Below are 20745 nucleotides of genomic sequence, written 5' to 3' on the forward strand. Positions count from 1 at the left end.
GGAAGCGGTCCAGCCCCGGTGATGGAGCATGTCTCCCCCCTGCCCCCCAGCGCTTATAACCATTGATGCCAACAGGCTCCAGGGCTCAGCAGGGCCACAGGGTGGGTTTGATGCTGAGCAGTGAGCGGCGCCGCCCCCCCAGAGACAGGCCAGGGTGTCTCCGGCACACCCAGCCACCAGCACGCTGTGCAGAGCAGCCCTTCAGGGCACCGGTTCCAACCCAGCCCCCATGCGAATGGCCAGCAGGTCTCTATTAGCCCTGGAGCTGGTGGGTCTTAGCCCCATTCTTAGCAGACAGGTGCCCCCCCCCCCCCCCGCACACTGCCCGCTGGGCGGCCCTGGACGTGCTAGACGTGCAGCACCCTGGAGCCGCCCTCAAGGCCAGGAGCCCATTGAAAGGTGCAGCCCAGCCCAGCCCCCAGTGGGGGTTTCTCCCCTTTGCTGCACTGGCTCTCGGCACCTCCAGAGCAAACTGCTCTGCTCCCATGAGACAGGTCACCAGCTGGGGCAGCGCCAGGAACACACAAAGGGCTGTTGCCCCTTGGCTGTGGGCTCAGCGCGCTCACCAGGACGGCAAAGGCACGTCCCGATCCTGCTCTGAGCGACTCCAGCACTTCCTCTGTCTCGCTCCACCCCTCCCGGCACTTCCCAGCAGCTGGAGAGACCCACAAACACAGGCATTTTACAAACAACCTGCCTTTACTGGCCCGCCCACAGCAGGGCTGGGACAGGTGCCAAAGGCTGTGGCACAGCAAAAGCGAAACACACCTGGCCAGTCCTCAAAGCAGCTCTAGTGGAAACAAACATGCTTCATAAACAGCTCCACCCGCCCCGGACTGACCAACACACAAGGCACTTACGAGCAGTTATCCACGCTCTGTAACCACTGCCGGGACGCCTGCCACAGGGACCTCTGCCCTGTTGGGTCCCGCGCCCTCGGCTGCGCTTCGCCAGACACTTTCGGGGCCTTAGGCTGCACAGCCTGGGATGCTGGCAGGGGCCACGTTTTTGTAGGGTTGCTGGAGCTGAGCACAATGGGTTGTTACTGGGGGATTGTACGTCAGAGCTGGGCTACTCACTCTATTTGTCATTGTAGGATGCCCTGGCCCGTCACTAGGGAGTTGTTATTGTAGGGTGCCCCGGGTCAATCACTAGGGGGTTGTTATTATAGGGTGCCCCAGGCCGATCACTAGGGGGTTGTTACTGTAGGGTGCCCCGGGCCAATCACTAGGGGGGTGTTATCATAGGGTGCCCCAAGCCAAATACTAGGGGGTTGCTGCTGTAGGGTGCCCCGGGCCAATCACTAGGAGGATGTTATCGTAGGGTGCCTGGGCTGATCACTAGGGGGGGTGTTACTGTAGGGTGCCCCAGGCTGAACACTAGGGGGTTGCTACTTTAGGGAACTCCTGAGCAACCTTTCCCCTGATTTTTTCTATCTGTGTGAGGAATAAATTTTGTTATGTGCACCAATGCATCTGCAGATGTGCACCACACATAGAAACACATGCTACCAGCCGCGGGCAGTGTGGAAGCTCTGCTAATAAGCTGGGTAGCGTTTGAATCTCTCCTGGGTGGCCACCCCGCACTCAGCTCACAGGGGACACTACTCCTGGGCCGATCCCTGGGGGTTCTATTGTAGGGTACCCTGGGCCCATCACTAGGGGGTTGTTATTGTAGGGTGCCCCTGCCCATCACTAGGGGGGTGTTATCGTAGGGTGCCCAAGCCCATCACGAGGGGGTTATTACAGTGGGGTACCCCGGGCCCATCACTAGGGGGTTGTTATCGTAGGGTGCCCTGGCCGATCACTAGGAGGATGCTATCGTAGGGTGCCCGGGCCGATCACTAGGGGGGTGTTATCGTAGGGTGCCCGGGCCCATCACTATGGGGGGTCTTATTGTAGGGTGCCCCAGGCCGAACACTAGGGGGTTGCTGCTGTAGGGTGCCCCTGAGCAATGTTTCCTCTGATTTTTTCTATCCGTGGGCAATAAATTTTGTTATGTGCACCAATGCATGTGCAGATGTGCACCACACATAGAAACACATGATACCAGCCGCGGGCAGTGTGGAAGCTCTGCTAATAAGCTGGGTAGCGTTTGAATCTCTCCTGGGTGGCCACCCCAGCACTCAGCTCACAGGGGACACTACTCCTGGGCCGATCCCTGGAGGTTGTTATTGTAGGGTGCCCCTGCCGATCACTAGGGGGGTGTTATCGTACAGTGCCCTGGCCCATCACTAGGGGGTTGTTGTTATCGTAGGGTGCCCCTGCCGATCACTAGGGGGTTGTTATCGTAGGGTGCCCCTGCCGATCACTAGGGGGTTGTTGTTATTGTAGGGTGCCCCGGCCGATCACTAGGGGGTTGTTATCGTAGGGTGCCCGGGCCGATCACAAGGGGGGTGTTATTGTAGGGTGCCCGGGCCCATCACTAGGGGGTTGTTGTTATCGTAGGGTGCCCGGGCCGATCACAAGGGGGGTGTTATTGTAGGGTGCCCGGGCCCATCACTAGGGGGTTGTTGTTATCGTAGGGTGCCCCTACCGATCACTAGGGGGTTGTTATTGTAGGGTGCCCGGGCCCATCACTAGGGGGTTGTTATTGTAGGGTTGCCCTGTGGACCTGGGCAGTTGATGGTGTTTCCTGGGTATTGGGACCCATCTGCGAAGGGGCCTTTGCAAACAGCTACAGCAAAGCCCTGGGGCCGTGGCAGCCCGTGCAGCGTCCGTCCCAACCCGTGTCCGTATTGCACTGCGCTCAGCGCAGGCGGCCGCTGGGTCACGCCTTCTCGTGTTCAGGGCTCGGCGTGGTGGCGGCGGCGGCCCGGCTCTCGGCAGCCTGAGTCCCGGCCCCGCCCGGCGCCAGCATCACAGCCAGCACCAGGACGATCACCAGCACCGCTACCCCGGCCACCCCTGCCAGGATGAGCTTCCATTTCCGGTTCGCCCAGCGCTGCTTCTGCGCCACCACCTTGGTCGTCTTGCTGAAGGTGGAGCTCTAGGAGGGAGCAAAGCGACAGCTCTCAGGTCCCCGCCCTCAATCCCCGATGGCCCGCCTCCTGGCGTGCTGGTCACACCTCCCCCTGCTGGCCCGCCTCGGAACCGGGCAGCTGTGTGTCATGGGCGGGGCCAACAGAATCGCCAGGGCCCTGGTATGGGGAAGGGGCGGGGCCTCAGGCAGAAGGGGCGGGGCTCAGCGCCATGCAGATGGACAGCCAGCCCTGAGAGCTGCCCCTTTGAAATCAACAGGCCCCAGGGCAACTGCCCCCGTACCCCTCTTCCGCGGGCTTGGGAGCTATTGGGAACTCCCCTGCCGGCCACACAGTGGGAGCCCGTCTCCACGCCCTGGGGCTTGGGTTCGCTGCCCCAGGAACGCCCCAACCTCCGTACCATGACGCGGAGCTCGTCCGCCCGGTTGTCCAGGTCGCTCAGCTTGACCTCGCGGTCCAGCACCTTGGAGTAGTTGTCCAGCATGATCTGAGTCACCTCCTCGGCATCCTTCTGGCATCTCTCCAGCTTCTTCTCCACCTGCGGGGTGGCCAGGGTTCAGGGGTGCCTGGGCTCTGGCTGTCCGGGACCAGGGCAGAGGGCAGTGCCAGCCCAGTGGCCTCCAGGAGGGGAGCGGAGCCCAGGGGGAGCTTGCTGGCACTAAGGCTTAAGTCCCTAGCACCTGAGCCCTGCCAGGCCACGACTCCGGGGGGCAGGGAGCCCCCTCTGCACCCACCCAGGCAGCAGCCGCTTCCCACCCTGCAGTGCCACTTGCCTTGGCCCAGCCACCCCCCGGTGACGGAGACCCACAGCTCCAGTGCCCTCTGGCCCAGCCTCCGAGAAGAGGGATGTGAACGGGTAACCGGTTAAGCACCATCCTCACTGGGTAGCAGGTAACCAGTGTCCAGGGTAGCAGGTAACCAGTGTCCAGGGCAGCCGCCAACCTGGGAGCCTGCCTAGTCGGTTACACATTAGGCCAACCTGCTGTTTACCTGACGAATCAGGATTTCTCATCCCTGGCTGGGGCCAAGGGGGTTAAACGCAGGCACAGCACCCGCGGCCCAGAGGCCAGTCCCTGTCGGGCTCAAGGACCAGCCCAGCCTTCCTTACGGTGCGTGGACGGGAGGATTCTGAGAACCAGGCGGCCGGCAGGGCCTGTGGGTGCCCTGCCCCGGGCGGCTGCGTGGTGTCTGCAGACTTAGGGCTCTCTTGCTTCCTTTCCCCTCTAATTGAGACGCCTCCCGCCCAAGAGGCCCCGTCAGCTCTGTGTGGGCGGTGCAGGGCCTGGCAGAGAGGTGCTGGCACAGCCGCCCCCTCCCCCCCCACTGCCACCCCAGGCGAGGCCCCCTCCCGCCCGCGCCGCCCATGGGGGATCGCGTGGCCAAAGCAGGAAACAGCCACGAGGGTAAATTCTCGGCACCGACAGGCGGACGCTGTGACGGCCGCGGTTCCTGGAGCGAGGCACCTTGGCTGGCGGGCCCAGCCCCCTGGGAAGTACCCTTTCCGCCAGGAGCAGACCCCAGCCAAAGGGTGGAGAGGCCCGAGCCAGCCCCAGCTGCATCTGCTGGCAGCTGGGACGGGTCAGCTGAGCCAAGTCCCACAGGAAGTGGGACCGGGGGAGCCCTGGGGCTGCGGCGAACGCATGTGCAGGACGCGGCAGGCGGAAGGAAGCTCTCGGCGTGACCCGCGAGGGCTGGGCTGGGGAGGGACAGTCTGGGAAACCCATCGCGTGCGGCAGGGCGCCAGGGGGGCAGGCGAGACCCCTGTGCCCAGCCCCACTGCTGGGACGGCTACGTGCCCCGCCCCTGCCAGAGTCCTGACTCCCAGCCCCCCTGAACCTCACTGCTCCCAGCACGGCCATCGCACGTGCCCACGGCCCCCGAGAAGGCTCAGACATGGATGCCGAAGATGACACCACACAAAGGTCCCTGCTGCTCCGAGCCCCCCCCATCTACGAGCACCTGCGGCTCTGCAGCGGCCCCAGCCTGGGGCTGTAAGGGGAGCGGCTGGGGTGAGGTGGGAGCAGGCACAGGGCTCCAAGTTCCAGAAGGGCAGGGATTCGGTTGGAAGATGTGGATTTGTGGGGGTGAAGCACATGGATGGGGGAGCAGTTGGGTTACGGTGTGCAGGAGCTGGGGTTGTAGGTAGTTGGTGGGGTACGTTGTGCAGGCATTGGGGGCAGCAGTTGGGGTATGCTGTTCGGGGACTGGGATAGCAGCTGGGGTACGCTGTGCGGGGACTGGAATTAGGGTAGCAGCTGGGGTATGCTGTTCGGGGACTGGGATTGGGTATCAACCGGGGTACGCTGTGCAGGGGTTAGGACTGAAATAGCAGCTGGTGTACGCTGTGCGGGGGCTGGGATTGGGGTAGCAGCTGGGGTACGCTGTGTGGGGTTTGGGGGTAGCAGCTGGGGTACGCTGTGCGGGGGCTGGGATTGGGGTAGCAGCTGGGGTACACTGTGCGGGGCTTGGGGAGCACTGTGCGGTCTCTGCCCGTTCTCACAGGCCGTGGCCTGGAGCCAGCCCTGAGCCGGGCGGTTTCCTGCAGGCCGAGCTGTCTGGACGTCCGGCTGGGCCGCGCGGCAGCGGGTGGATGTTTACGGGAACCAGCCAAGTTGCTATTGTTTGTTCTGGGCCCCTGTGATCGATGCCCGGAGGTGGCAAGAGCTGGAAAAACAAGTTGCCGGGCAGGGAATTCCCAGCACTGCGCCTGCCATGGGCTGGGCCCTCTGTGGCCTCCTCAGGCCACTCGCCACCTCTGGCCTCAGCCCCCCTCCTGCAGTGGGACAAACCCCCAGCCCCCCGACCAGGCAGAGAGGTTCTGGGGCCCCGCTCCCGGGGGGGACTGGCACCCACAGCAGCAGCCCCTCCCCAGAGTGTGGCCACAGCCCAGATGGCCGGGGGCTGAGACCTGAGGCTCCTCCTGGCCGAAGGGGGTTTCCGAGCGGCTCAGAGAGGAAGCGCCGGGCTGGTGGCACGTGCTGAGCCCCTGCTGACATGGACAGGTGGGTTCCTCGAGGGGGAGGGACCCACATCTCACGGCCAGACTCCCCTTGCCCCCCACGGCCGAGCATCCCTTGCCCCACAGCATGACCAGAGCAGGGAAGCGAAGGGCCAGGGTCTGTGTGGAGCCCGGCTCCCCTGTGGCCCAGCCCCCACGCTGCCAGCTCCACTGTGCGGGGCGCAGAGCCCCCTGGCACTGGTGCCAGGCTGCCTGCCAGAGCTCACAGGGCTCGCTCGGATCCTGCGTCATCAGATAGGGAAACCGAGGCCCAGAGCAGGGGAGGAGCGGCGGAGGCGGAGGGGCACTCATGGCCCCAGGGAGTCTCGCTGCATAATTTAAATTCCACCCCCCACCCCACCCCCGCAGGACACCCAGCAGCCCTAAGCTGGGCCCAACCGGGCCCAGCCCCGCCCAGCCTGCAGGGGGGCCCCTCTGTCCCATTAGGTGCGAGGACCAGCCCAGAACAAACCCCCTTTCAAAGTGATCGCAGAGGGGAGCCGCCTCCAGCGCAGAGGGGTCCCCCGCTCCCCACTGCTCCCCCGCTGCATGGGGGTGCCAGGAGGGGTGGGCCAGGGCAGGCTGCCAGGCAAAGCAGATTAACACCCCCAATCCCCACTCCATCACAAACCCACGCCAGGCCCATCTCCCAGGGTATGTCTACACTACCCTCCTAGTTCGAACTAGGAGGGTAATGTATGCATACCGCACTTGCTAATGAAGCCCGGGATTTGAATTTCCCGGGCTTCATTAGCATAAGCGGGGAGCCGCCATTTTTAAATCCCCGCTGCTTCGAACCCCGTGTAGCGCGGCTACACGGGGCTCGAACTAGGTAGTTCGGACTAGGGTGCCTATTCCGAACTACCGGTACACCTCGTTTCACGAGGAGTACCGGTAGTTCGGAATAGGACCCTAGTCCGAACTACCTAGTTCGAGCCCCGTGTAGCCGCGCTACACGGGGTTCGAAGCAGCGGGGATTTAAAAATGGCGGCTCCCCGCTTATGCTAATGAAGCCCGGGAAATTCAAATCCCGGGCTTCATTAGCAAGTGCGGTATGCATACATTACCCCGCTAGTTCGAACTAGCGGGGTAGTGTAGACATACCCCCAGGGATCAGAATGGGTGAGACAGAACACAGGCCTCCCCCAACCTGCCCCAGGCACTGGGGGGCACTATGGGAGATCCAGGGGGCTTGACCCCTAGAGCAGGGGGGCACTATGGGAGATCCGGGGGGCCTGACCCCTAGAGCTGGGGGGCACTATGGGAGATCCGGGGGGCCTGACCCCTAGAGCAGGGGGGCACTATGGGAGATCCAGGGAGCCGGACCCCTAGAGCTGGGGGGCACTATGAGAGATCCGGAGGGCCAGACACCTAGAGCTGGGGGGCACTATGGGAGATCCAAGGAGGAGGACCCCTAGAGCTGGGGGGAGGACCCCTAGAGCTGGGGGGCACTATGGGAGATCCAGGGGGCACTATGGGAGATCCGGGGGGCCAGACACCTAGAGCAGGGGGGCACTATGGGAGATCCGGGAGGGAGGACCCCTAGAGCTGGGGGGAGGACCCCTGGAGCTGGGGGGCACTATGGGGGATCCAGGGGGCACTATGGGTGATCCGGGGGGCCAGACACCTAGAGCAGGGGGGCACTATGGGAGATCCAGGAGGGCCAGACACCTAGAGCTGGGGGCACTATGGGAGATCCAGGGGGCTTGACCCCTAGAGCAGGGGGGCACTATGGGAGATCCGGGGGGCCTGACCCCTAGAGCTGGGGGGCACTATGGGAGATCCGGGGGGCCTGACCCCTAGAGCAGGGGGGCACTATGGGAGATCCAGGGAGCCGGACCCCTAGAGCTGGGGGGCACTATGAGAGATCCGGGGGGGCCAGACACCTAAAGCTGGGGGGCACTATGGGAAATCCAAGGAGGAGGACCCCTAGAGCTGGGGGGAGGACCCCTAGAGCTGGGGGGAGGACCCCTAGAGCTGGGGGGCACTATGGGAGATCCAGGGGGCACTATGGGAGATCCGGGGAGCCGGACCCCTAGAGCTGGGGGGCACTATGGGAGATCCGGGAGGGAGGACCCCTAGAACTGGGGGGAGGACCCCTAGAGCTGGGGGGCACTATGGCAGATCCGGGGGGCCGGACCCCTAGAGCAGGGGGGCACTATGGGAGATCCGGGGGGGGGCCAGACACCTAGAGCTGGGGGGCACTATGGGAGATCCAGGGGGCACTATGGGAGATCCGGGGAGCCAGACCCCTAGAGCTGGGGGGCACTATGGGAGATCCGGGAGGGAGGACCCCTAGAGCTGGGGGGAGGACCCCTGGAGCTGGGGGGCACTATGGGAGATCCAGGGGGCACTATGGGAGATCCGGGGGGCCAGACACCTAGAGCAGGGGGGCACTATGGGAGATCCAGGAGGGCCAGACACCTAGAGCTGGGGGCACTATGGGAGATCCGGGAGGGAGGACCCCTAGAGCTGGGGGGAGGACCCCTGGAGCTGGGGGGCACTATGGGAGATCCAGGGAGCCAGACCCCTAGAGCTGGGGGGCACTATGGGAGATCCGGGAGGGAGGACCCCTAGAGCTGGGGGGAGGACCCCTGGAGCTGGGGGGCACTATGGGAGATCCAGGGGGCACTATGGGAGATCCGGGGGGCCAGACACCTAGAGCAGGGGGGCACTATGGGAGATCCAGGAGGGCCAGACACCTAGAGCTGGGGGCACTATGGGAGATCCGGGGGGCGGACCCCTAGAACTGGGGGGCACTATGGGATATCCGGGGGGCGGACCCCTAGAGCTGGGGGCACTATGGGAGATCCGGGGGGCGGACCCCTAGAACTGGGGGGCACTATGGGATATCCGGGGGGCGGACCCCTAGAACTGGGGGGCACTATGGGATATCCGGGGGGCGGACCCCTAGAGCTGGGGGCACTATGGGAGATCCGGGGGGCACTATGGGAGATCCGGGGGGCGGACCCCTAGAGCTGGCACACCTAAGCTGGCTGCCCCTGGGGAAGGGTTTGCCAGGGGAGCTGCCCGGCTCTGCTGCACTCAGCAGGGGCAGTGCCAGGGGCCAGCGCGACGCCCACGCGCAATAGCAGGCCCCACTCTGGCTGAGGCTCTCGGGGGTCATGGCCCAGCCAGGGGGCCCGGCTTCCCCGAGCTCGGCGGGGCCTCGGCCGCTCTCCGGAGCGCGTCCTGCGCATTGGGGCCTCCGCGCGCCCTGGCTGCGCCCTCCCCGGGCAGGGGCTGCGGGGCTATTCCCCCCATGTCGCATTCCAGGGCACTTGGCCTCGCAAACCCATTTCCCTGCGTAACTCCGGCCCCGGCCCGACACGCCGCTTCTCCCCGCCTGGAGCACGGGGCTTCTTGGCTCGGCGGCCAGAGCCAGGCCCCTCGCAGGGAGGGTGACCCCGGAGGCAGCGTTGCCTAGTGCACGGAGCATGGGACTGGCCCATGGGAGGTCTAGTCCACTGAAGTTCTGGGTGACTTTGGGCCCGTCTCGTCCCTGCTGCGTGCCTCAGTTTCCCCAACGGTCGCTGGGGGTAAGGGCGGCGACCTGCGTGGTGAAGGGCTAGGAGGGCCCCGGGGCCCTACAGCGGGGACCCCGTCAGCCCCCACAGGCGCAGGGCTGGTCCGTGCGCAGCCGGCTCTGGGGCAAAGCGCAGGATGTGAGCCCTGGTGGGGGCGCGGGGAGGGAGCGGAGCCGCTGGCGATGGCACAAGTCCGGGAAAAGGGGAGGAGACACCGATTTCGAAGGGGGGCAGGCCCCGAACAGCCCCTCATGCCCCCGCCAGCGGGAGCCCCACGGCCGGGGCCAGCGGACCGCCGCGGGCGCAGGGCCCCGGACAGGCCCCACGAGGCGCCCAGAAACCGAAAGTGCCGCCCGCGTCGCGCCCCTCACCATGGCGCCGGATCTCAGGCCGCCTGGCCCCGCCGCTCACTCCGCCGTCCTGGGCGCTGCCAGCCGCTCGGGGGCTCCTGGCTGCGGTGCGGTGCCTCCAGCCTGCCCCACAGCGGCCGCTGAGCCAGGAGGGAGGGGCCGGGGCCGGGCCACGGGCAGCGCCCGCCCAGAAAGGCGAAGAGCGCTCTAGAGCCGGCTCGGCCCCGCCCGCAGCGCACGCCGGGCCCTCCACCCTGCCCTGTCCACTCCGGAGCCCCTCCAGGCTGGGGTCCCGCACTGGGCGTCACTCCGGAGTCACGTCAGGGGGCGGGGCGGGCGCTGACCTCTCTGTCTCTTTCCTTCTGTCTTTCCACTTTCACCCCTTTCCTGAGCCTGGGGTGGGTCTTGCAGGGCGGGGAAGGGCGAGATGAGCGGCCCCAGAGCTGGGCAGGAGAATGGGGGTGGTTCCTCACCTGCCTCTGCCACTGCCCTGCTAGCTGACCTTGGCCAAATCCCCGCCCCTTGCGGTGCCTCAGTTTCCCTTTGTGCACAAAGGGGATAATGGCGCCTCGGTTGGGACTTGCTGTAGAGCTGTGGGGGAGGGGCTCGAGCCAGGCCCAATTCCAGGAGGACAAGTCTCAAGGTTACCCTCAGACTCGGTTTCCGCCTGCCAGGAGCTGCAGGGAATCCAGGGCTCAGCTGTCCCGAATGCAACAGGAGGCAGGCCCGGGGGTGCCCAGAGTGCGGGATGTGGACACGGCTGCATGAAAACCCTGCAGCTTGGAAGACAAGGTTGGGGGGCAGCTGCGAGGGGGCTAGAGAGGCTCTCGGGGATGCGGGAGCAGAGGCTGATCAGCAGCTGTGGGCAGGAGCGGGGGCACCTGCTGCTTTGTCTCTCATAGGCACCCTAGGGAACAGCTTGGGTTCTCCAGTGGGCACCTCGGTTACTTTCCACGCACCCAGGTGAACTCTGGACTCCCAGCCAGCGGGGGGGTAGGGTGGAGGGGAGAGGAAGTAGGAAGTTGAGCAAAGCCCAGAGGGGAGCAGGGTGCCTGGCTCCTCCCCAACCTGCAACAGAGGGAGAAGTGCGTCAGTTACAGGCAGGCTGGGTGGCCCCACCTGGCTCCCCGGGGTGGCTGGAGCCTCACAACAGGAGAAGCTTTTCCTGTCACTCTGGCCCAGGCCACGGACAGGGTCTCACTGGCTAAGTGGCAGTTCTGCAGAAAAGGGCCTGGGGATTCCAGTGGACGAGAAGCTGGAGATGAGTCGACAGGGAGCCCTTGTAGCCAAGAAGGCTAATGGCACATTGGGGGGCATTAGGAGCAGCATTGCCAGCAGATCTAGAGAAGTGATTATTCCCCTTTATTTGGCTCTGGTGAGGCCACATCTGGAGTGGTGTGTTCAGTTCTGGACCCCTCCCTACACAAGGGGTGTGGACGCATTGGAGAGGGTCCGGCAGAGGACAATGAAAATGATTCGGGGGCTGGAGCATGACCTATGAGAAGAGGCTGAGGGATTTGGGTTTGTTCAGTCTGCAGAAGAGCAGAGCGAGGGGGGATTTGAGAGCAGCCTGCAACTTCCTGAAGGGGGGTTCCAAAGAGGCTGGCAAGAGGCTGTTCTCAGTGGGGGCAGATGCAGAACAAGGAGCAATGGGCTCAAGTTGCAGGGGGGGAGGTCTTGGTTGGATATTAGGCAAAACTTTTTCACTAGGAGGGTGTTAAAGCACTGGAATGGGATCCCTAGGGAGATGGTGGATTCTCTTTCCCTAGGAGGGTGGGGAAGCGCTGGGCTGGGTTCCCTAGGGCGGGGGTGGAATCTCCATCCCTAGAGGTGTTTAAGTCTCAGCTTGACCAAGCCCTGGCTGGGATGATTGAGTTGGGATTGGTCCTGACTTGGGCAGGGGGCTGGACCCGATGACTCCTGAGGTCTCTGCCTGCCCTGGGCTTCTAGGGTTCTATGAAGCAGCCAGGCCCTGGCCAGGTGGGGACAAAGGGCAGGACTCGGTGGCCCCCCCCAAGCAGAGCGGTGAGCGGGGTCCCCGGTTGTACCTGGACCATGACTGGGCAGTGCGGTCCAGAAAAGGGAGCACACAGGGAAGTGCCATTTGCCTGTCAGCAAAGCCGGGAGCAGTTATGGGGAACCTCAAAGCCTCTGCCCACCGAAAACCAATCCCAGCTCCTCCCAGCGAGGGACGGGGGCCAGCCGCTGCTCCTGCTCAAGGAGACTCGGCAGCCCTGGGACAGCCCCACCCCAGCCGGGACCAGGAGAGTCAGAGCAGAGAAACGCCCAGCACCCCGTGTCGATCCGTGGGGAGCCGGCCAAGCCTGCGGGAAGGGCACAAGGTGAGGGACAGCTCCGCGGGGGGAGGCTGCATGGTTTCAAGGTGTTCAGCTTAGAATGGAGACGCACCCCGGCGAGGGGATACACTAGAGGCCCCACGACCTGCTTGGGGCGGGACATGTGAATGGAGACGTGTAGTTCCCCTTCCCCCAACACAAACCCCAGGAGCCTTGCACTGACAGGAAGAGCAGTAGGTTGGACACAAAGAGGAGGAGGTGATTTTTCTCCCTCCCCCCACGTGTGGCACAATTAACCTGTGGAACTCACTGCCAGGGGATGCTGCAACAGCCAAAAATATCACAGGGCTCCACACAGAGCTGGATACATTCCTGGAAGACTGGCCCCTCACTGTCTGTGAGCTGAGATGCTCCCGACTGCAGCCCTCTGCTCAGGGCCCAAACCTGCCACTGCCCGGAAGCAGATGGGTGGATCTCCCCATGACTGCCCTGTGCCGTACACCCCTGCGGCGCCGGCCCTGCCAGTGCTGTAGCCGCTCCTCTGCCCTCATGCTGCAGGGGCAGTAGAAAGGCTTTGCCCACACTGGTATTGGCACGTGGTGCCACCCAATGGGCGGGCGACCCATGGCAGTGCCTTGTGCCCTACAACCCACGGGCTCCATCAGAGCATGGTGGGCCGAAACCCCGGGATCCTCTGCACCAACCCTGGCTCATCCCCAGTGTGATTTGCAGGACCCCAGCTGTGCCATGTGGGGGGCCCACCAGTGGCACTGGGGATCCTGGGAGTCAGACACCCCCAAGGCCCTGGGGTCCCCTGTGACTGGCACTGTTACAGGGGGGGGGCAGAATGCGGAGCCCCCGCTACTGCTCCAGCAGGACGGTTGTTTACTGTTCAATTACCTAATGGGAAGCGGCTTGAAGGAGGCCTCCCCCCTCCTGGGGCCGGGAAGTGCTGGGCCGTTGACACTTCCTGTCTGACACCCAGCTCAGCTGCTGCACGGTCCCCCTGCGAATTACAATAGGGTTCCGCTGGCAAGGGGCGGGGAGTGGGACCTGGCCCCCAATTGGCTGGAGCTGCTGGCAGTTCAGGAGCCAGCCTTGGCCAGCTCTTTGGCTTAGGGAGCTGGCGCAAGGCCTCAGCATGTTACATGGTAATTAAGGCTCCAGCCACGGTACTGCAAGGAGCTGGCAGGTGACTCCCTGCGTCTGCAAGTGGCTAGTGTGGAGGGGTGTGTGGAGGGCCCCATCCCCCTGCTCTGGTGTTGACTCTGAAACCTAATGGTGGCTTGTGATGTAGTGGGGGGCTGTCTGCTCTGTAATCGGGGTCCCCCTACGCTGTGATGCGATTCCCACTGACTCACCCACACGTGGATTGGTCCAGACACCTAGTCCCAGCCTGAGCAGATAAGGCTCTTCCCAGGGGGAGAGACAAAGGGAGGTAGAGACGGTCAGCTGGCTGGAGGGGGGGGGGGGGGGAGGGGAGGGGAGGACAGGGGCTGGGAGTGAGGCAGTTCCTGGCTGGGAAACATGAAGGGAACAGACTAAGCTGAGGGTTAAGGGGGCGATGGACCCCCTACCCTAAGGGGTCTGAGGCATCCTGGCCCTGGCTCCTGTAGCCACATCACATCTGTGCCATGCTGTATCCCGGAGGAGCAATAAAGCCCCCTGTTCTACTGGCTGTGGAGTCTGTTCTTGCTGCTATGGGGGTGCAGGATCGGGGGACCCCAATGCTCCCTCACAGGGCTCTATAGTAGTTTGCTGTGGATTGAATCCCAGGAGACCGAGGGTATAAAAGGATCTGGGCACAGTGTGTGCCAGTGGCAGCTTAGGGGCGTGGTCCTGGTCCATGGGTGAGGCCTGGTCTATCTCTGAGTGGTCCTTTGCAGGAATGGGGGCTCCACATGGCAGCTCTGGCTGGGTGTGGCAGGTCCCATGTCTCAGGTGCTAGCCAGGTTCCCTCCCAGGAGGAATGGGCTGGGGGTGCAGTGCAGAGGGGCTGTGCTGGGGGCCTGCAGCGAGGCAGGGGGTAACTGAGGTATTGGAGCCTGGTGGGAGCTGCTCCCGGGCCCAGGAGGGAGTGTGGCTGGGGGGCAGTAGGGCCACTGAGGGGGAGGAAGGCTCTGGGCAAAGTGCCCAGGACTTTGCCTGTGTCAGGCACTGACTGCAATGGGACGGCCCTGATGGGACCCAGAAGGGCCTGAGCTGGGGAGCAGGGGCCAATGCAGGGGCTGGGGGGTGGAGCTGGAGTGCAGGGGGGCCAAGCCCAGCCAAACAGGCCCCCTAGCTCATTGCCATCCTGCCTTGGCAGGGACCCCGTGGCACCAGCCCCCAGAGCTGCAGCCAGTGCCTGAGAGCCCCCGGCAGCACCCACATGGCCACACTTGCTCCCATCTTCCCAGGGGCTGCCCCTCCACCCGATCCCGGCTGCCTCCCTGAGCCCAGCCCAGAGCAGCAGCTGCCCCCAGCCACTGCCCCATGAGCCCAGCCACCCCAGTGTGCGGGCTCCCACAGCAGCCAGTCCCGGGGCAGAGGGAGGGGTCCCCACACCCCACCAGCCAGGGCCAGAGACAGGAGCCTTCCAGGCGGACGGTCGCTGAGGTCCCCCCCAGCCGCTCTCAGCACCAGACAATGGGAATGGCAGGGGTGGGGTCACATGAGAGCAGCGCACATGGATGGGGGGGTGTCACTGGAGCTGGCACCGCTGCCTGCCCTGTGCCCACACTCGCCCCAGCCACACGCTGCTTTACCTAGCTCTCACGGAGAAACTGCTGCAGGACCCCTGGGCTCTTCCTAGCTCTGGCACGGCCCTGACAAGCCACTTCCGTGCCTCAGTTTCCCTTTAGCCAAGCAGCGGTGGGAGGCAGGCAGCCTGGCAGAGCCCTATCTGGGAGGTGCCGGGCTGGCTGCTGGGCAGGGCACCTGTCCTGTGCTCAGCCCCACAGGGCAAGGGCCCACACCCAACTCCCCCAGGAACAAAGAACCATCACAGACCCACCCCCCACCTGCTCCCTGGGCACAGTCCGACTCTGCAGGCCCACCCCAGCAGGGGGCGCTGTGGGGAGGGGCAGGGCAGTGGGGGGAGCTCCTGGCTCTCCAGCCCCAGCCTCTCTCAGCAGGGGGCACTGTGGGGAGGGGCAGGGCAGTGGGGGGAGCTCCTGGCTCTCCAGCCCCAGCCGCTCCCAGCAGGGGGCACTGTGGGTGGGGCAATTCCTGCCAGGACTCTCCAGGCGGTACAGAGCCGAGACAGAGGCCAGTTCCTTCTAATCAATCTCTATTCTCCATGGCCGTATAAATACATGATTGCAGGAAGCACAGCCTGCGTCTCCGGGGGGGAAAAACAAAAACAAAACAAAACCAGGAAGACTTGGCCTCTCCCTCCAGGGCTGGGGGAGCAGAGAGGACGGAGGGAGAGGGGCTGAGCGCCTCTGAGCTCCCTGCATGGCTCAGGGACCCCCAGGTCTATGGGAGGCTGCCAGTGAGATCCACGTGCAGAGCTAAACGCAGGGCATGTGGCAGGATGGGGGGGGCAGGACGGGGGGGGGCTTTGCTCCCCATGGCCAAGTCGCCTCCTGCAGGCACCAGGGCATTGCCACAGCCCTAAGCGCCCCAGCCCCGCCAGGCAGGCCGGGGGGGGGGGGGGGGCGCTAGGGGAGAAGCCCAGCAGCTCCTAGCCTGGCCAAGCCACCTGCACCCTCCCCCCGTGTGATTTCCCAAGGGAAGAAGGAGATTCCCCCCTGCTGGGCCCAGCAAAGCCACTTGCAGCAGAGGGCAGAGCAGCCCTTGGCCCACAGACTGGGTGGGGGGGTCAGCAGCACCTCGCTCAGCTGGGATAGAGCCTGCTGCGCTGGGCAGGGGGGGACCACCCTGCCCCCCAAAGCCGTCCTGTGTGGCTGGGGCCAAGGGGGGCAGAACTGGGAGCTGTGCCTGCGTGGGTGTTAGCACCAGCCTGGGAAAGGATCTGAGGGCTGAGCCAAGGCAGACGGAGCAGGGGAGTTACCCCCAGGGGACACTGTGCTTCCATGGGGAGCGGGGTCAGGGCACAACAGCAGCCTCAGCCCAGGACCCAGCAGAGGGAGGCTGCAGCCAGCAGGGGCCTATGTGGGGATGACTTTGGTGGCCAGGAGGATGATGAGGATGAGGATGATGGCCACCACCACGCAGATGATGATGATCATCTTGACGTTCTTCCACCAGTACTTGCGGGCCACCTTCTGCGAGGTCGTCTTGAAGTGCTCGGACTGGGGGGGAGACGGGGGTTAGCCCTCCTGCCAGCGGGGGGGCTGCTCGGCTCAGCCCCTAGACAGCTAGACACGGACGCGCCCGCTTGGGCCAGAGGGATTCGGGGTGAGGCTGCCCCTGGGCACGCTCCCTGGGCTGGCAGGGGAGGCCGGTTACACCAGGCCCCGCAGGTGAGTGCTGGGGCACCGGACCCCCCGGCGCGTGCTCGCTGCGACGGAGCCAGCTCCGGGGCCCTGGCCACTCCAGGGCAGCTGGGCCTGACTCCAGCACGGCGGGTGGAAATCCAGCTCCCCCTGCTTCAGCTAATGAGGGCAGATCAGCAGGCACAGTGATGCTGGGGGGGTCCACATGCAGGCCAACCCAGTGTCACCCGCATGCCCAGCAGGGGGGGCTACGGGCACCCCAGACTGTCCACAGGGGACTTGCATCTCCCTCTGCAGTTGCTGGCCCGGGTAGATGGGCCTGAGCATGGAGAGCCCCAGGCAGGCAGCGCTGGAGCGGTGCAAAGGGCAGCGAGCAGCCTCGCTGGCTGCCTGGGTTTATCAGCGGCTGAGCAAACAGCCCCACCCTGCAGCACCCGCAGGCAGAGACCAGAGGAACCCAAGGGACGCGTCATCCCACCCCTGAGCAGCCCCGTGCCGCCGCACGCCCGGCGGAGCTCCCAGAGCCAGGGCACCACTAACACCCAGTGCCAGGCCAGGCAGCGGCCAGGCCTTCGCCCCAAACCCCCATCGAGTCTCCAGCCCCCCGTCACTCAAACCCCTGCAATCATCTCCAGACTTGGGGTGCCCCTCGTCCCTTTGGCCTAGCCAGGGACCTCCCGCCTGCTGCTCCCCGGTCCCGCCCCGCCTGGGCTCACCGTCGCCTCCAGGTCCTCTGTCTTGTTCCGCAGGTGGTCCAGGTTCTCACCCCGCGCCAGGATCCGCTCCACGTTCTGGGTCATGATGTTCTTCACCCCCTCCACATCGCTCTGCAGGTTCTTTACCCGGTCGGTCGCCATCCCGCTGGCACCAGAGCCCTCCTGCAGGGAGAGCGCCCCCCAGGGGTCAGCAGGAGAGCGGCTGTGGGAGCAGCCAATGTGGCCCGGCAAAGCAGAGGCCCAAGGTGAATGAGGGGCAGGTCAAGCAGCCAGAGGGCACTGATCTCAGGGCAATGCCCCAGTTCTGCACCCAACTGCAGCCCTGTCTGGCTGAGGAGCCCAGGATGCTCCCTGCAGTCTTCCATGAGAGAACAGTCACATGGGGAAACTGAGGCAGCTGACAGACCAGCCCAAAGAACCAGGAATAGAACCCAGGAGTCTTGTGTCCCACCACCCCATGCGTACCCCTAACCTGCACACCTCTGGGCACTAGGAATAAGAGAGCCCCCCCGCTCTAACCACTGGACCACAGCACCTCAGCCTGCACAGGGACGGGGGCAGTTGGGGAAGGAGGGTGCCCAGGGCACGGTGGTGGTGCTGCCGGCAGAGGCTGAACAAGCCACCTCCCACAGGACAGGACGGGACACGGGGGGGCTCCCCGAGCTGAGCTGCCCCCATGAGCTTGCCCTGCCCCCTCCACTGCTGAACATCAACAGAGCCTCCAGCATCCGCATCTCGTCTCCGCCACCAGCCGGACTCGCCCAGCCGGTCGGACAGCCACAGCGCCCCCCCCTCCCCCCCACAGGGATGCCCTCGTACCTGCTGCTCCCAGCAGGCAAACACTGCCACCCCAGACAGATCCCTCTGAGATCACCCCGCAGCCTGAGACACCCTGGGGGGTACCCAGGACAGAGGCCCCCCACCCAGCGGAGCCTGAGCCGCGGCTGGTCAGACCCAGGTGTGTTGGGCTGGGTGGGTCCCAGACACGCTGCCCTGGGCCAGTCAGGCAGCTGGGAGCAGCGTCAGCCCAGTGCCCAGGTTCGCGATGCCCAGCAGGGAGCCCCATGGCCTGTCCAGCAGCCTGCAGAGAGACTCCCCTCTAGGCTGCCCCCTCCCTTTCCAGCCATTCAGGGTAGCTTACTGGGTCCCCAGTCAACCCTAGACTAGATGATCATAATGGTCCCTTCTGACCTTAAAGTCTATGAGTCTATGAACCCCCAGCCCCAGCCGCATTCAGCCCGGGCCGATCCTCAAAGCCACTCAGGGTCTGGTCCAAGCATGGCCCCGAGGCACCCACATGACCCCGGCAGACCCCGTCCCTGGGCGGTGAAACCCAGACTGCCAGCAGGAAGCTGAGCACCCCCCATTCCGGTTGTGGGGGCCCTTTGCAGGAGACTTCCTGAATCCCTAGTCCACCTCTGGGGCACCTTGGCAGCCCCTGGGGCACCAGCGTGCCCCTCTTACCCTTCAGCTCCTAGGCCGGCCCCGGTGGCTCAGGACTGGGGCACCCTAGCAGGGATGAACCCCCTTCTCGCCTGACGGGGGTGAATTAGTGACCCCAAATGCAGGGGCTGGAGGTGGAGGACAGAGCGTTACTCTCTTGCCTTCTGCCCATTGGCTTTGGGGCCCCAGGGCTCAGACCCCCCAGCCCTCGGTGCAACTGGCCCCTACAGACTCCCCAAGCCCCCAGACTCTCTCCAGCCCCTTTAAACACCCAGCCTGGCTGTGAAGGGTGCTGGGCCTCCCTCCACCCCACCCACCAATGCTGCCCCACAATGCCCACTAAGCCAGCTCCCCTGCCCCGCATCCCACCCCAGAACAGCCCCGCAATGGGGGTGCCCCCACCTGCGTCGCCTCAGGCTGCAGAACAGGACCCGGGACCCCGTGCCAGGGACGGTTGGGCTGACCACTTCCCCTTCCTACAGTGGGGCAGGGCGGTCACGGGACCCAGCACCCTAGAGGGGGAGGGGAGCAGGCAGCTCCGACCCCGGGGGCCACAGGGGGCCCTTGGCACGGACACAGGAACCTGTTACTGGAGGGTGGGTCCCTATGGGCCCAGGAAGGACCCTGCCCCCCTTCCGGGGAGAGACCCCAGGGCCCCCCCATCTCCTCACACTGGCGAGACCAGCCCCGCCGGCGTCGCTTCCTGCGCCCGGGCTGGTACCCCGCAGCCTGCAGCGCCGAGCACCCTCACCTCGCCCCCAGACCGCGCGGGGCCCGGGGCTCGCTCCCAGCTCTGGGAGGGGAGTGGGGTCTAGCGGTGAGAGCGCGAGGGGGGACGTGGCCCAGAAGCAGCAGCTGGGGCCTCCCACTGCAGCCGCTCCCCCGCCAGCGCCCGGCTCCGGACCCCGCCGAAGCGGAGTCACTCCGGACCCCCCGCGGCCCCGATCCCGGCGCTCACCATGCTCCGGGGCCTCCGCTCTCGCTTCTCCGGCCGCTTCCTGCTGCGCCGAGTTTCGGCCCAAACTTCCTGCTTCCTGCAGCCGGCTCGGCCCGGCCCGGCAGGTCCCAGGTGCGAGGGGCGGGCCCGGGTCCTGCCGCCGCCTTTAAAGAGACACTGGCCGGGCCGCGTCCGCCCCCGCGGCCCGGCGCAGAACCGGGGGGGGGGGACCCTCGGCCCCAGGCACGGGCCCGAGCCTTGCTGCCCCGCGCCCCCGTCATAGCCCCCCCGGCTGGGCTGTCTCAGACCCCGGGTCGCCCCCTGCCGCAGCGCCCCCCCCCCCCCGCTCTCACGGACCCCAGGGCGCCCCTTGCCACAGCGCCCCCCCCCCCCCGCTGGGCTGTCACAGACCCGGGGGCACCCCCATCCCAGCAGGCTGGTCCTTGCACTGAACTACTGCTTTAGGGTTCAGGCTACTCATACACACACAGAAGGCCATGGGGCGGGAGGTAGGGGCATCGGCAGAGCTGGGGGGCAGCAATAGCAGGGGCTGTGGGGTGGGAGTGAGGGGCATCGGCAGAGCTGGGGGGCAGGAATAGCAGGGGCTGTGGGGTGGGAGTGAGGGGCATCGGCAGAGCTGGGGGGCAGGAGTGGCAGGGGCTGTGGGGTGGGAGTGAGGGGCATCGGCAGAGCTGTGGGGCAGGAGTGGCAGGGGCTGTGGGGTGGGAGTGAGGGGATCGGCAGAGCTGGGGGGCAGGAATAGCAGGGGCTGTGGGGTGGGAGTGAGGGGCATCGGCAGAGCTGGGGGGCAGGAATAGCAGGGGCTGTGGGGTGGGAGTGAGGGGCATCGGCAGAGCTGGGGGGCAGGAGTGGCAGGGGCTGTGGGGTGGGAGTGAGGGGCATCGGCAGAGCTGGGGGGCAGGAATAGCAGGGGCTGTGGGGTGGGAGTGAGGGGCATCGGCAGAGCTGGGGGGTAGGAGTGGCAGGGGCTGTGGGGTGGGAGTGAGGGGCATCGGCAGAGCTGGGGGGCAGGAATAGCAGGGGCTGCAGGCGGGAGAGAGGGACATCGGCAGAGCTGGGGGGCAGGAATAGCAGGGGCTGTGGGGTGGGAGTGA

At 65.4% G+C, this 20745-nt stretch overlaps 2 protein-coding genes across 2 annotated transcripts; both read right to left on the bottom strand.

The window, feature by feature from the left end:
• Positions 1 to 680: 680 nt before the first annotated feature.
• Positions 681 to 10126, bottom strand: VAMP5 (vesicle associated membrane protein 5). The gene is made up of 3 exons (XM_075910790.1): positions 9877 to 10126; positions 3381 to 3518; positions 681 to 2988 (listed from the first exon to the last, which is right to left on the bottom strand). The coding sequence occupies exons 1-3, from the start codon at positions 9877 to 9879 to the stop codon at positions 2770 to 2772; spliced, it is 360 nt and encodes a 119-aa protein (XP_075766905.1). The 5' UTR covers positions 9880 to 10126; the 3' UTR covers positions 681 to 2769.
• Positions 10127 to 15406: 5280 nt separating this feature from the next.
• Positions 15407 to 19933, bottom strand: VAMP8 (vesicle associated membrane protein 8). The gene is made up of 3 exons (XM_075910791.1): positions 19652 to 19933; positions 17251 to 17412; positions 15407 to 16390 (listed from the first exon to the last, which is right to left on the bottom strand). Exons 1-3 carry the CDS (start codon positions 19652 to 19654, stop codon positions 16247 to 16249), a joined length of 309 nt encoding a protein of 102 aa, XP_075766906.1. The 5' UTR covers positions 19655 to 19933; the 3' UTR covers positions 15407 to 16246.
• Between the last annotated feature and the right edge of the window lie 812 nt (positions 19934 to 20745).

The sequence above is a fragment of the Pelodiscus sinensis genome, chromosome 28 (assembly GCF_049634645.1).
Source record: "Pelodiscus sinensis isolate JC-2024 chromosome 28, ASM4963464v1, whole genome shotgun sequence".
In the NCBI taxonomy this organism is placed as follows: domain Eukaryota; kingdom Metazoa; phylum Chordata; order Testudines; family Trionychidae; genus Pelodiscus; species Pelodiscus sinensis.